The 16,371-nt window shown below is 35.8% G+C and overlaps 1 protein-coding gene and 1 long non-coding RNA gene across 2 annotated transcripts in view; both read left to right on the top strand.

Annotated features, from left to right (window-relative positions):
* The first annotated feature begins 1,955 nt into the window (after positions 1 to 1,955).
* Positions 1,956 to 2,759, top strand: LOC115447476. Its single transcript, XR_003939018.2, has 2 exons — positions 1,956 to 2,101; positions 2,651 to 2,759. It is a non-coding gene; the product is annotated as an uncharacterized LOC115447476 (long non-coding RNA).
* A 787-nt stretch (positions 2,760 to 3,546) lies between these two features.
* LOC119188847 overlaps positions 3,547 to 16,371 on the top strand; it is a 45,095-nt gene continuing 32,270 nt past the window's right edge. The window contains exons 1-2 of the mRNA XM_037436890.1: positions 3,547 to 4,121; positions 5,058 to 5,169. Of these exons, the coding sequence (XP_037292787.1) occupies positions 3,792 to 4,121; positions 5,058 to 5,169 (442 nt within the window). The 5' untranslated portion in view covers positions 3,547 to 3,791. The remainder of the gene's footprint in view (positions 4,122 to 5,057; positions 5,170 to 16,371) is intronic.

Here is a 16,371-nt window from a genome sequence, read left to right on the forward strand (position 1 = left end):
AAAACAATCTCAAATGAACAAGATCCTTGGAAACTTGTGCGGTATCAGTTCTCTCCAAATGATCTCGCAGTTAAAGATTAATGACAAAGTTAACCAATACACAGGGGATTATCAAGTAAAAGACAATAAAATGTCCGTAATACATAAAGTCTCGGGTGTTCCAACCGCGCGAACTCCTACTGATAATGTTAGGACGTATAAATGACTTCGATACCGAAACTTTTGCCATCAAATTAAGTAGAAAAAAAACATAGTTATCTATGAAATTATAGTATGCCCTAACATCTGCGTTTATGGTCGAAATTTGAACGGTAGAACTGTACGAATTATTTTGTCGATACGACATACGTTGATAAGAGTGTGCCAGATAAAGGATGAGCAATAAAGCATGTCAGTAATTGGTGGGGACGCGCCACCGTTTGGGCGATGAGGCTCGGCACTCTGTACCGCGTTATGGGATTATTTTGATTACTTAAACCTTTTGTGCAGTATTTTAATCATAATATAGACGAAACAAAATAATTTGTTATAAAGCTTCTCTTTCAATCTCGTCAATTATACAATTAATAAAATACTTACTTTTTTATCTAAATCACCTCTATAAATCTTTCATGCAATAGAATATCATTTGATTCAAATTAATTATTATAATTCATGAGTACTCATGACTATCTTTTTAAATTTTAGCGCTGGCTGTTAGCGTGCGATGCGCCCCGGCTGCATGTGTTTCGACCTTTACCAGAAAACTAAAGGGAGGAGAAGCAAGGGCTGTGTCTTGCACTGTAATTTACGACCTGCGTATACCAATTTGTTGGAATCGTATTAAAAGGCAGACGTAAACTGTTGAATGGCCCGAAAAATAGGGTGCCATCCTTGAATAAAGATGCGCAAATGTAACATATTGCGGGTTTTATTTCTTATCGATTATATTAATTGTTTTACTGGTCTATCTACATGGAAGACCTTTTTAATATCGTTACTTCAATCAGGTAACTACTAACTAGTCATAAGATATTATTATTTTGTGTCTTCCATTTTAGTACCTACCTACCTGTCCTCCATTTTATCCCGACAATCAGATCCTACAATCACGAATGAACGTAAGTCGCAACAACTGAAGTACTGTATGCCTACGTAACTCATAAAAAACTAAAAAATAACAACATAAACATGCCCATAATTTTAATATTGTTTTATTGTGACACAGTATTGTTAATTGCAAGGGCTAAACAGCTCTGTACCGGGTTATAAAACAAATTATAACGGCCCATAACGTTTGACAACTCACTCGTGAAATGTTCCCGAATGTTGTCTATGGCGCGATGGCGTATGGCGGGAACTATGCATAAACACTTCATCCAACATCGCAAATGGTGAGTGAACGATAAAATATATTTATGCATTTTTGGCAACACTTCCATTTGTATTTTATTAACGCCATTTGGAAATTTAAGTGTTTTTGGTGATGATTGCTTCATGTAAATAACCATTAATTAATAGTTCATCTACAAGGATCAAAAAGCTAATATCACCTTACCGCTGATTTTGCGAATCGTAATAGGCTTATCACATAGAAGCTGTCTAGATCTATCTGTGATAATACTTGTGCCTACTCCTGAAGAGGGGTACAGGCGTGATTCTATGCTCTGATATCTAGCGTGCATGCTATTTGAATGATGAAAACTACTTGTGAACTACCCGGTGCTGGCTCATTACTGCAAGTGTTTAGTGGAATTGTAACAATGCCCTCACACTGCTGATTGGTGATACGAATAGTCAAAACAATGCGTGCTGTCTACCCATACCGATGCTCGCCTAGGAAAACAACAGAGTACTTTTTGCTGAGACTTTTTGTCTCTTCAAGAAGAATGTAAACACCACGGTACCATATTTTTTAAATTTTGCTAATAACCTCTTTTAACGATTTTACGAAAATATTAAAAAAATGTGTGACACTGTCATACCATAAAAATCAAAATTCTAAAAAAACTGCACAAAATCGAAAAATATAAAAAAAATACAATGTGTTGGTTAGGCTGGGCAATCGCCCTGTCGTTGTTGTCCTACATGTTCATGAATCCGAATAAAAATTAAACTAAGTGTAAGTATATAAATTTCAACAAACACTCATCTAGATAAAGCGGCGATAGCCTAGTTGGTTGTGGAACGGACTGCCGAATGTCCGCAGGTTCAAATCCTAAGGGCACACACCTCTGACTTTTCTAAAAAAAATATGTGTGTGTTCTTTGTGAATTATCGCTTGTTTTAACGGCGAAGGAAAACATCATGAGGTAACCTGCATACCTAAGTTATTCTGTATAAGAATTTTCGAGGGTGTGTGAAGTATACCAATCCGCACTAGGCTAGCGTAGTGGACTAAGGCCTAATCCCTCTCAGTAGTAGAGGAGGCCCGTGCCCGACAGTGGGACAGTATATAATACAGGACTGATATTATTATTATAATTATATTAGAATAGACTAGAGAGCCAAAACAACGCAAAAGTAACTATAGTAAGATTCTATACCGGTCATGTCATTGTGGTAAGTATAGTCGTAGTATTAAATACCCAAGATCCCTTTATTTACAGACTAATGTGGAATTAAAATTCAGGAATGATCACACAATTAAATAAAATTCATTTTATTGCAGATGGTGTAGACAATGAAAATATCTCGTGCCGTCTGTATTAATGTACCATGACGTCTTATACAATAAAATTACTGTATGTTTGGCATAATATACGATTTAGCTAAAATTATTCGTATTTTTTATTTGCAAGATATATTTATAGATCAGTATTTGATAGTTTTAATAAAAGCCTTACCTATCCAAAATTTATGGTGTAAATTTCAACCCAAAAGTTATTTTAATAATATTATGATTATTATGTAATTAACAGATAAAATCCGAACTCTAAAATACATACATGTATTGCACATGTGCAAAATAATTACAAAATGTTCTTGTTCTACCCTTTTTACCAACGAAGGAGTAGGTGCTTAGGCAATGCACAAGTAGTGCACCCATTTTTCACCATGTGTGGGTATTACGCTCTATAATGTAATAGCTAACGAACCTATCGCCATAGCGGACACAAGCCTAAGACTCCAAACTGGTACTGAGCAGTAAAACCCGATATTAATTTATCAGACTCGGAGATCGAACTGAAGAGCTAAGCACGACAGACGTATCACGATACACCTAGGTATACCACCGAAGATGTTTATATAAAATATTTTATATATTTTAACTAAAAAGTACGTTATAGATAAAAATGAAAATATTATTCTTTTTATCTACCTACTTACAGTTTACAAAGTTAGGCACATCTAACAATAAAGCGTTTACGAATTTCGTTACAATTATGAAAATATCCGCAAAATGAAAATATCATATGAAATAAATTTATATGTACAACCTTTCATATTTCAATAGTAGCAATATAATAATATGTACACGAATGAAATGTTACTTTAAAATTGTATTCATATTGTGCCTATATTTAGTGGCAAAAACGCAAGAGCCATGACAGTTTATGTCTGACAGTGACAGATTAACTATACGAAAAAAAAAACTTTAAAGTTTAAATCTCGATATTGGTACATACTGAAATTCTTTAGATTTTATTGATTAAGAGCTATTTAAACATACCCCGAACGTTCTAATTAAGGATTTATACATTTCTAAGATGACTAAGAGTGAATCATATTGTTGAATACAGTAAGTGTGTTTGCGCGGGAACAGCCAACATTGTGTGACTTGTGACAGTGTTTACAAATAATTTTATAAAATGAATTCACCAATCGAAATATCTGATGATGACGATAGTATGGACCCTGAAGATCAGACAAATCCTATCTCCATTGATGTAGTAATTAGTGACGACGACGACGGAAACTCTCCTTGCAAAGACGAAGATAACTTGCCTCCGACTCTAAGTCAAGAAAATAAAAAGACGTCTGCACTTAAAAAGTTATTTTCAAAATCTAATAATGGACCGTCAGTTAGTAAGATCAGGGAAGAGAAACCTCGTCCACCAGGCATCAATAAAATGATAGGCGGAATTAATGTTAACTTACCAGTTAACCCTTATGGGTGTCAGGTGGCTGTTATGTCCAAGGTAATATTCAAAATTCTTACTTGAAATATTCCTAAATTAAGTATAACAAAAGTAACAATCCTTTGTAGTGCAATAAAATAGTATTTATTCATTAAATGATAAGATTGACAGTAAGTTTTAATAGTTTGTTGTAAGTATTTAAAACCCAAAGTATGTTCCTTACATCAGTTATACCATCATAAAATGTCAGCCTTCCATATAATTGTTAATTTTGTCCATAAAAACCTTATCTATTAAACCGTGATTAGTACAAGGGTAATGTGTTGAACCTCCAGTTTTATCAATCATCAGAAACCCAAAAGCAAGCCGTTGCATGCCAGGGTGCAAATAGTAGCTATATGTTACTTGTTCAGTGGCATAGCATAGAGGGCAGAGTAGGGGCAGTCTCTCCTGTCTGTCTGTATGAGGGCTGCAAAATGTCTAAAATAAAAGCTTTTAAAGATTCAGGCTCTTCATATTTTGTCCCATGTACCAATGTAAGTACATGACCTAAACAAAACTCTATGTCATAGCTTTAGTAAATTAAGGACTTTGTTTATAAATAATACATAAACATCATGCTATAGTATTTGATAACATTCTACCAAATATTGAAAATTATGGCAAATATATGATTTATGCCAAATTCACAAAAAATAAAATGTAAGCGAATAGATCCTAAACAAAATATCCATTGTATTTTTTTATGATTGAAGCATCTGAAAAAGTAATTTAAAAAGAACTCTTTGCTTACAATTTGTTTTTTAACCCCTGAATAATTTATCATCATCAAAAGTCACAGAATGCACATGAACCCAGCCCTCCCCAAGATTTCCAGACCGCTCAAAAGTAATGTCGACATTCAGTGAATGCAGCCATATCAGGTTTTCTCACCTTACCTTATGCCATATTTCAATCAGTTGTTTTTATGATTCCATTTGCTTTGCCCCATTCTAGGTGATAACAGGAATAAAGAACAGCCAAAATTGTTTACTGGAAAGTCCAACTGGATCTGGAAAAACACTGGCATTGTTGTGTGCAGCACTAGCTTGGGTGAAGAATGAATGTGGTAAGTAAATTACATATTATTACATCGCACAAACAATTTCTTTATATATATATTATGATTATAAGTTTATTTTTTTATTGTTTTTCTTAGGATTTTGTATGTAAGTTATGTGTCTCTTAGTTTTAAAGGGAAAAATATGTGTAAAACAGTGTGAACTTACAAAATAAATTTTATTTTGTAAGTTCTATAGACTGACATCTTTAGACGAACACAAGTATTGGAAGTGTGGAACAATGATTCCACAAAAACCATGTGTTTTAAAAGTTTATAATTTTACTAAAGATGTCAAATGTGTTTGGAACACAAAGTTACTTTCTATTAATTCAGTGACAACCATAAAATCAATAAGGTCAACCATTTGGTTTTATCAAGACCACGCTTTGGCCATACATATACAGAAATAATTATATTAATCTACATTAATTCTTTTAATTTGATTTAACAAATGGACCATCCAATTTTCTTAATGATTACAACATAGTAACAAGTACTTGAAATTAATCATTAGGATTACTGCAGTAGGATTTCACCAAAGTTATAAATCATGTTCATTGAATTTGAGTCGAAGGCTAACGCGTGCGTGTGTGTGTATGTGTGTCTGTGTGTGTGCGTGCGTGTGTTTGTTTGTGCATGTGTGTGTGTGTATTTGGGCGCATAATTCAGTGAAAAAGTATACAGTTTTAGGTTGCATCACGTGTACTGCACGTTTTGTTGTCTTTAAAGCGTGACACCTGCACTGCCCATATCGTTATCAAAATCATAAATCTGTCTTGCAAGCAATTATAGGTATTTAGGTGATTATTTTTGCATACAAATTATTCTACTTATCTTTATTAGGATAGCGGCTAGATAAGAAATGCGGACGTAGCGTCGGAACCCCTGAACATTCGGGGCATAGATAATGAATTTTATAAACTATTGATTCTTTAAGGGGACGAGCGCAATCGTATTGTGCATTGCAATTCAAAGTTGTGAATGTCATTCCGGTTGTGTTTGGCCAGACGTGACGCTCGAGATATTTTGGCTATCGAAATTCATATTTTAGCATTAATTTTATATAAATTAATGCTAAAATATGCAATTTTTATGAAGTTACTAACCCGATAAACGATAAGTAACGATACGCCAATCGTTATATATTTGCCATTTCACTTTAATCAGCGCATATAGATCCATCTCTAGATATATTTCAGTGAGATAACGAAATATACATTGTAAAAACAAATACATTACAAAATATACTTCATCAAAGTATTACAAAATCCCATAGGCAAAAATGCGACAATTGGTGACAAGTGTTCGCGTGCTGCCTCGTGGGCCGACAAGCCGTTACATATAAATCATGGAACGGCTGTCGCCCCACTATCCCTGAAACAGCTCAACATGAAAATTGCGCTTTGCCAATACAGAATGCATTTGTCGCATGCAACATTGACGCTCATGGATAAAGGTGTGACTAACAATTTGAGTTTTTTTCAATTGACTAAAAGTGTCAGAAACTAAATCTATGATCAAAAGACTATTGATATTCAACAATGGGCATACAGTAAGGGTAAGGTGATGTCCAAAATATAGTTACTTAATATGCAGGTTTTCAACGCAGCTACCCACAATTATGAGTGTGAAATTTCTTAAAAAATTATAACCGAATTAAAAAATTAATATTATATTCAAGGAAGTGTATTTTTGTCCTTCCTCGTTCAAATGTATTCAGAGAACTTGACACAAAGTATGGAAACATTCGGAAATCGAACTCTTGGATGTACAGCTCATTCACGCTACCAATACCAAGTAAGCAGTTTTATACACAACCCGGGGCCTTATTCTCTATGAAAGTGTAAACACGTAACGCGGCCGTGATATTTTTGAAATTAACGTGGAATGATATTCTGTATATCAATCTTTATTGTCTTAAACGCGACGCGGTGCGATACATGCTTGTTGCGCACTGTCAAAATGACCTGGCATATAGAATAAGGTCCCAGTAAAAATTATATGTTATAGAAATAATATTACCGCCTTATTCGAAACGCGCGGTCTGAAGTTAGCGTAATGCAGTGTAACACCGAAACTTGTGCACACTCGAACAAGAGCGTGTCACCGGCGGGACAGTAAAATATTTCGCCGCGAACAAAACTTTTCGCAAACTCATAAATTACGTCATTACTACGTTACGAAGCCGAACGTTCGCGGAATGGATGTCGAATTTCGAAAGCTTTATGAAGTGTCGCTTGTATCCATCAATTCAACTGTTAATTTTACGAAGTTCGTTAAACTTTTTAAAAGTATTTCGTAATGTTTGTAAAAATGTTTGTTATTGCTTTTATATTGACCTTTCATTGACACTGACTTTAAAATTTTGTGTAGGGCAGTCGATCTCTTTTTTTCAAGTAGCTGTCAAATTGCTGGCGAAATTTCGTCCCATCTTCGCGTATTCTCTTTCCTACTGTCATTTACATCATTGTGTATTATACGTCATAGAACGGAGTATCATTTTGCACCTTAACGAAATAGTAACTTTACGATGTAATATCTGACCAGAAATATAAACAACTAGCTTTTGCCCGCGGCTCCGCCCGCGTTATAAAGTTTTTCAGGCTAAAGTTTTCCGTTATAAAAGTAGTAGTTTCCCGGGAGCCTATGTTCTTCCCAGGGTCTCAAACTGTCTCCATACCAAATTTCATCTTAATACGTTGGGTAGTTTTTGAGTTTAATACGTTCAGGCAGACAGATGCAGCGGGGGACTTTTGTTTTTATAATATATTTTTTAGAACTTTTTAAGTGAAACATTCCCGTCATACATCATTGTTGCATAACTTTAACCGTTTACGCAGCGCAGGCAACGGAAGCTCTCAAAACTCATAATTTTCCCCGGTTTTGCAACATGTTTCATTACTGCTCCGCTCCTATTGGTCATAGCGTGATGATATATAACTTTGAGCACTCCACAAACAAAGTACCTACTATTCAACACAAAAATATTTTTTCAGTTTGAATCGGTAGTTCCTGAGATTAGACATTACTGCTCCGCTCCTATTGAATATAGCGTGATGATATATAGCCTATAGCACTCCACGAACAAAGGGCTATCCAACGTAAAAATAATTTTTCAGTTTAGACAGGTAGTTCCTGAGATTAGCCATTACTGCCTCGCTCCTATTGGGTATAGCGTGATGATATATAGCCTATAGCACTCCACGAACAAAGGGCTATCCAACGCAAAAATAATTTTTCAGTTTGGACCGGTAGTTCCTGAGATTAACCATTACTGCCCCGCTCCTATTGGGTATAGCGTGATGATATATAGCCTATAGCACTCCACGAACAAAGGGCTATCCAACGCAAAAAGAATTTTTCAGTTTGGACCGGTAGTTCCTGAGATTAGCGCGTTCAAACAAACAAACAAACAAACAAACAAACAAACAAACAAACAAACAAACAAACTCTTCAGCTTTATATAATAGTATAGATAATAAGACTGTTTCTTATAGAATAGTATATAAACTAAAACTTTATAATGGGCGTATGAAATCTCCGACTTTTAGCAGTAGTGGCTTCGACCCCAAAGATAGGTGTAAAAATCCAAATATACAGCAGACAATGACACTACGAAAATAAAAAATATATACTTCCTATTTTTGACGCTCCCACCCAAAATACTACAATAATTTATAAATATCATATAGGTATCCAGGATATATTTCATTACAATTTATCACGATATTCCTACGGGACTTGTTACCAAGTCCGCTAACGTAATTGTGGGCACAGCAACAATATTGATCGGTATACATATTGAAAACCATTTCCTAGGTGCCTGAGTAGTTTTTACGTCTCAAAACAGAAGCGTCTGTAATAAGATTTCAATACGTCCCAGGGGCGTCTAGTGTGTCATCAAAACTGACATATAAAGATGAAGAGTTTGTTTGTCTGAACACGCTAATGTCAGGAACTGCTAAACTGATATCGATTTTAATTGTTTTCACTAATATGCAGTTACGTTACTCTTGAGTGAGTTTTTATTCCGGAAAACTTTTTCACGCGGACGAAGCCGCTGACAAAAGCTAGTTATTTATAATACCGAGGCAGTTCTATTCGTTCCTAGACTAAACCGGTTAGTAGATCGTATTGAATAGGGATTAATTGTAATATCTAAATGGAAACCTATGTTTGTGAAATAAAAGTGACAATAGCACATCACACTGAATTAAGGCTCTACGTCAGTTTCACTTATTAGCTATTTAGAAATAAACTCTTCTTCGAGTATAATTCTTATACGAAATTATCAAGACAAAATAAGAAGCAACGTTAAAAAAATACGTGTCGCATAAAGGTGGACTAGTTCTTTCAAGTGAAGAGGGGACTAATTATATAACAGGCTACACAACGAGTAAATGTAATTCAACGAAAAACTAATTTCCAATACGCACATCGACTTACAACTATCTGATAAATACAATGTTTAGTATTAATGAGCAATTGAATATTTAACGGTTTTCATATTTATTCAGGTATTTCACACTGGCATTAACAGAAGTTTTTGTTGCGTCGTAAACATAGTGTATTACCATTAATTGAAATACGCCATCTAAATGCATAACTCCCTTGACGTGACACGGTGTTGGACATCGGTTCGCGTTTGTAAAAACTTTGTTCATTAACATCTTGAGGCAGTATAGCCGGCTGACCTTAAATCTAAAAGGACAGGACACGCTTGAAGTATTTCGTATATTTAGTATAGTTGCTTTATATTAAAAAATAATAATAATAATATTAGCCCTGTATTATATACTGTCACACTACTGGGCTCTGGCCTCCTCTACTACTGAGAGGGGTTAAGCCTTAGTCCACTATGCTGGCCTAGTGCGGATTGGTAGACTTCAAACACCCTCAAAATTCCTATAGAGAACTTCTCAGGTATGCAGGTTTTCTCACGATATTTTCCTTCACCGTTAAAGCAAGCGATAATTCACAAAGAATACACACATCATTTTAGAAAAGTCAGAGGTGTGTGCCGTTGGGATTTGAACCTGCGGACATTCGTCTCGGCAGTCAGTTCCACAACCATCTAGGCTACCTGCTTTATAGATGTATAAGTATAAATATTATCTTAATGAGGGTAATCTGGCAGTCCGCAATAAATGGAATCGAATTGAATACACGCGTTTCATTGTACTATTTGCAACGATATATTATATTATACATCTGGAATATTTGTAGGGATATCTTTGTATTTTTGTGTGCGAAAAGTGAGTTATTATGTCGATTTTAGTGATAAAAATGGCCGATGAAGAGTGTTCAATATAGAAATCCTTCTTCTTCTCCTAATACAAACAATAATATTTTGCTTAGGAGACTTGATACCTTTTAGTGAAATTAAAATGAAATGATTTTTAAGTTTAATTATTTTTGATTGAGTCATTTATGATTTTCCTCGTGGCCTCAAATCAATTTGCTAGCTATAAAAGCTTAATAACTTTACAATAAAAAATATACAATCAGCTATAATATCCGTGACTGAAAACTTAACTGCACCAAGGAATATTGAGTTAGTAAATATTTTTTTTTTTTTTAAATGCAAAGTTCTGTGGGAATCCCCGAGCGCGAGGCATGTGTTTTTGGCGGGCGACAGCTTTCCCGGTCGGCTTTATGGTCACGAAAATTTCGCGCCCAATTTTCGTCGTGTCAAGCCATTTGACGTCTCTATCGTGAGGTGTTCCTACTGTTGGCGCTCGACTCGAAGCCTGGTTTTCTTTGTTGACATTAAAATTAATACAAACTCATATTTAGTGTTAGATAGTCGAAGGTAATTGTAATTTGTTTTATAAGTGCACAGCAAAGTGACCCCTGATGGTAAGTGGAGTGGGGTCCAATACATGATTACCCCTCGGCAGTTGACACAATTATGCCGGCCTGTTGGAACCGGATATACGCAAGAAGATCCCGGAACATGATACACTTACAAGGGCCACTATGGCGGGTTTTAACATCATGGGTACTGTGATCGCTGTCCGGGCGAATATAAAATATATCCTACCATCAGCATCCCCTTGTCATTTGGAGTTCAAGAAAACAACAATTCTAATCAACTTACCTTAATAATATAATTCATTAGTATAAATTCTAATGTTACTACTGAACCATTGTTACACATAAAAAAGTACTAATAAATTAATAAAAAGCCGAACACGGTAGTAAGTTCCTAAGAAACTTTTCGCGGTGTCATGAAATTGCATTAGTTATATTTTTTCCATTTTCATTTCACCACAGTATTAAACTTGTCAGCATATCTGATTTTAAAGTCTTACAGTTAAAAGTTTTAAATATTCAGATTCATAAAATTATGAAAAGTATTTTAAATCAGTTTAGATTGCGACGTTTAAGGCAGAATTTCAGTATGATTTATACGATTAAGGTAAAATTTAAAGCAACTTATGACAAGGTGACATCGCTTTTAATGCAGTTAAATGAATAGAAAATTACTTAAACCTGTTCCAAGGTTATATTTGGTTAGAACACTTAGGTATTTGAACATGATGCCTATACAACACTATAAAAATATGTAGTATAGTATGCGTTTGTAAGAATATTAACGGATAACGAATATCGAAAAAAAGTTGCGGAGAAATTATCATGAATTATGGTTCTGTGAAGACAAGTGAGACTATAAGTACTGAAATTAGTTGCAGATTCAACAACAGCCAGTCATTGACGAAAAATTATGTAGTAATAACGTATTCCAATCATAAGCGAAAAAAAAATTTTTTTTCTAGATTATAAACAAATTTCATTCAAAGTAATTCTGTATTCAAACGTCTTTTATTTAAATTTCGAAATCCAATGTTACCAGATATCAATAAAATCCAACAAATTGACGACAACGCGTTCCCTCGTTCACTCGACGACACCTAAAAAGCTATCTTAATCCTAAACGCATCAATTACGGGCGCTTCCCGAAACCGCACGCGACGTGACACGTCGCCGCCCCTAGACATGTCTTTGAATTTCGCTCCCTTGCTCTCTTTTACGTTTTTTACCCCGGCATTTTTCGTTCCGCGTAGCTGGCAACCCTTTTGGTAAATTGAATTAGAATTTGGAATACGCGCCGCGTCGCCTGTGTGCCGTTGTCACTTGAATGAAATAGTCGCTAATGCTTTGCAGGCGGGTTTCTGGCTTGTTCATATTCTATTTACTGGGAAATGAAATGTAAAAATTTTCTATAATAATATTCTTTTTAATGGCCGTATACTTAAAGCGGGGGCCTTGGTCACTAGCTATGTCCGCTAAAGCTCATTGACATAATTTTTGCACTTATAAAAACGTAGAGGCTCAATGGAGTTCTTGTAGATGGATGTGTAGATATTCTCAACACCAGTCTATAGATTGTGGTAAATTTTGTAAGTTTCGCCTAAGGAATAAATATGATGATGCTCCAATGACGCAGATTTCTCATACTACAGTACCTAAACCGAATCGACTCTTAATAGCCAAAGGCCCTGACATTTATTTTGAAATTTTCGACATTACTAACAGGACAAACAGGCTATAAGGTGGTTCACCTCATGGTAATCACCAGCTTTGAACTACAACTTTGTAGAACAAAGAACTGCACAGCTACGTTCCACTGGCTACAATATTCTTCATATACTTAAGGAGTTAAAATATACAAATATTAGACCGAGGGACATTCAAAAAGAAGCCAACTAGTAAACACTATATAGCAGTGGCGAAGAATGACATTCCAGAAAACGTACCCGACACAACATATTATATATACTAGTAATAAGCGTAAATGTGGTCTACAAATTTCAACGAATATAAGATTTTACATAAGTTACGAAAGGAAGTCTGCAGGGATCGGCTTATATGGACCCTTTGCTACTGCTATATAGTTAGTTCTCTTTTAGAATCTTTCACAGTCTCACCAGGACCAATCTAAGCCCAGCCACTACTGTTATATAGCTGGTTCTCTTTTAGAATCTTTCACAGTCTCACCAGGACCAAACTAAGCCCAGCCACTACTGTTATATAGCTGGTTCTCTTTTAGAATCTTTCACAGGTTTACCAGGACCAAACTAAGCCCAGCCATCACAACTTTAAAATATCGACACCGTTACAAAATATAGCACGGTATTTAATAAATTTAGTACACTTAAACTCATGTTTGTTTCACGCAACGCAGCTTTAAGTGCGAAAGGTGATAAGTACTACTTACTTTGTCTTTTTCGACCACTCGTTTCCATACAAAATATATACCGTTGATGTAGCTTCGAATATTAGGTGCCAAGACAAACCCTTTCAGATTTACTGGTACCGGTGAAATGAAATCCATTTGTAATTTGTATTGTAAATGAATTAAAAAAAAAGTGATACTACATTTGAAACTTAATAAATGCATCAGTCCCGTAGAGCCGGCGAAACTCGTCGCCGGTCGACTCCTTTCATGCGAGTTCATCACTAGGCCGCGGGTACCTCCCGCGTCGCGTTAATTCACCAAGCAAGGGTTGCCGCCGATGTCGCGTCGTAAACTTTATTTACGACCCCTTCGGCCGATTATTGCCACGACGTTGCTCTTCGCCGGTTCATTTGCATAGAAATTTATACGCAGTGGTTGTGATCAGCCCTGTGCCCGTTTGTCGCTTTCACTGCGCCTAGTTGGGGACGTTCGGTGTATTGATTGATGTACCGGCTACATCAATGGCGAATTTGTATTGGCAAATGTGCTAAAGAAATAGTATAGGTTGTTCGAGCGCTTGTAAGGCAGAGAATGTATTAGTAATGGCCTTAAAAAAATATTGGTATTGAATCTTAAATTGTAATCATTGTCTTCTATTCTGACTCGCTTCGCGGTCACACCGCCACAATATTTGAGCATTGTTTTAGAATATTCTCGACTTCAGTTTGTCTCTGTTAGAGTTCTTGGGCATCAATAATATATTTCTGGTTGTAGATGCTCCGAAAGTAATTTTTCAGATCCTTCATATAACATTCTAGTCATTTCTAAAAAAACTCGTTAGGTTTGCTTATTACGGCTGCGTCTGCACGGATGTATTTTAAACAACGTTTAAACTCTTATAACAAATCTGATAAAGAACACAATATAATTATTTCAAATGGTAGTTTCCAGTTATCATGCAGCTCCTAAAGTTCCCAAACTACCATAATCATTTTACATCACAGTTTATACAGCATCACATACGTCTGTCAACTCAAAAAACTACTTAACAATCGTATAATATTCAATACATGCCCATACAACTTGTCAACGTACACCGAGTTATCTCCATCGTTCGTAACGAGATAAAATATTCGTATCTAAAAACGACACGACAAAAAGTCGCACGACTCCGCCAGAAGTATGTTAAACAGTGGTAGCTGGCGACATGGTAAAACATCCCATTACACAGTTCGCCGTTGGACCTCATATGCTAATGCCGCGAGGCGGTCGCGCTGAGCGTTTTTCCGACCCGTGTCGATATCATGTCCCGGCGATAAATGTGCTTTGTTGTTCGTGCGATTGATTAGTGTGCGAGCTTCGAGCTTAAGAGTTCGCGCGTTTGTCGGTAAACTATCGTGGTAGCCGTGTGCGAATTATAAAACCGGTATATTTGCACCAGATTATATAGATAATCAGTATAGACAGATAATCAGGATCAGTATAGACTGATAATATAAAGCTGAAGAGTTTGTTTCTTTGTTTGGACGCGCTAATCTCAGGAACTACTAAAGTTTTTATACCGGAAAAACGTTATCATGCGGACGGGGGCAATTTTGTCCTTAAATTGAATGCCTAAATATATTATCTGCAGCTCGCGACTTCGCCTGCGTAAAAATTCTTTCCCGGAATAAAAGTCTCAGTCTGTTATCAGTCTCAGTCTCGGTAGCAATCTTTTTTAAGGATATAAAGCCTAAATTAGAATCTATCTGTGTGATAATGTTATTCAACAGTTAATCTATTTACTACATAAACTTTTTAATATAACTAAGATATTTACATAAAATTCAGAAACAAAGTCTACGCGACAACTGTTTGAGAAAACATTATTGATCCGTCGTCGATCGTGGACGCATAATGAATAAACATAGCCGCCTGCAATGCTCTCGAGTCTAGGACGTGGTATACAATGCTTAGACAAACGTTTATAGGTCGCATAGATAAGTCTTATTAGAAAATATAAAATCACTTTTGTTCTGGAACTTTCTAGCGCAGTGACATTGACATTAGTCGTTGGTTTGAGTTTTCATTTGTATTATTCTGGATGGTAGCTACACCGGATAGACCGGCTTATTACGTTAATTCCTTTTTAGACTAACTATAGGGGCACTGACATAATTAACATAGCGAACATAGCTTCTACGTGAAGTTTGCCAATTTTTTGCATTTTGATCCCAACAATACCGTTGCTACATTAACCTGAAATTAGGCATAATACACACTTGTCTTCATAAACAATGGATCCGTCGCCATTCATGACTAACTTCAAACCATAAGCCGTATTGTATTATAGTGCGAGAGTTCAAACATGTTGCCAGAGATGTAATGTAGCACCATAATTCGTTGCGCGTCCTTTAGCTGCATAGTTATCGGGCACGGAAGTCACTCCGTGCCGTGGCAATAAAAGGGGTAGGTAGGCGAAATTTTGAATATTTAAACAGTCATTTAGTTCGTGAACCGTGTAATAAAAATAAAAATTCACCGATTACGGGCCGATTGGAACGTTCGATTGTATTTTACGTGGCTTCCTTTATAAATGTAGTTTCGGAGCGTGACGTCTTCCCGACGGAGTTCACCGATCGTTTAAAATGCTATTTGAAAGTCAATAAAAATATATGTACCTTTTTATAAATACAGCTGATTTATGAGACAAGCAAGTTGTTCGCCTGGTGCTGAGTGTCACGATTGCCCTAAACAGTAACACCAAACATTTAATTACCAATTTCTACATGGTTGTGAACTCCGCCTTATTGTACTGGCTTATCATTAATGCTTCGTACAAAATTGATTGCACACTGATAATTCGCCTAAGATAAAGACAAAGGTACAGTACCTTCCTAAGCAAAACTAAAGGATATACCTCAAATTTGCAAAAATGTCACTCAATATGCTTCTGTTGGACTACACAATATCAACTTTAGAGTGTATTCTATCCACCAAGCCACCGTAGTCTCTTATTCTATAGTTCTCGCTCCCGTTTCCACTGA

The sequence above is a fragment of the Manduca sexta genome, chromosome 9 (assembly GCF_014839805.1).
Source record: "Manduca sexta isolate Smith_Timp_Sample1 chromosome 9, JHU_Msex_v1.0, whole genome shotgun sequence".
NCBI lineage: Eukaryota > Metazoa > Arthropoda > Insecta > Lepidoptera > Sphingidae > Manduca > Manduca sexta.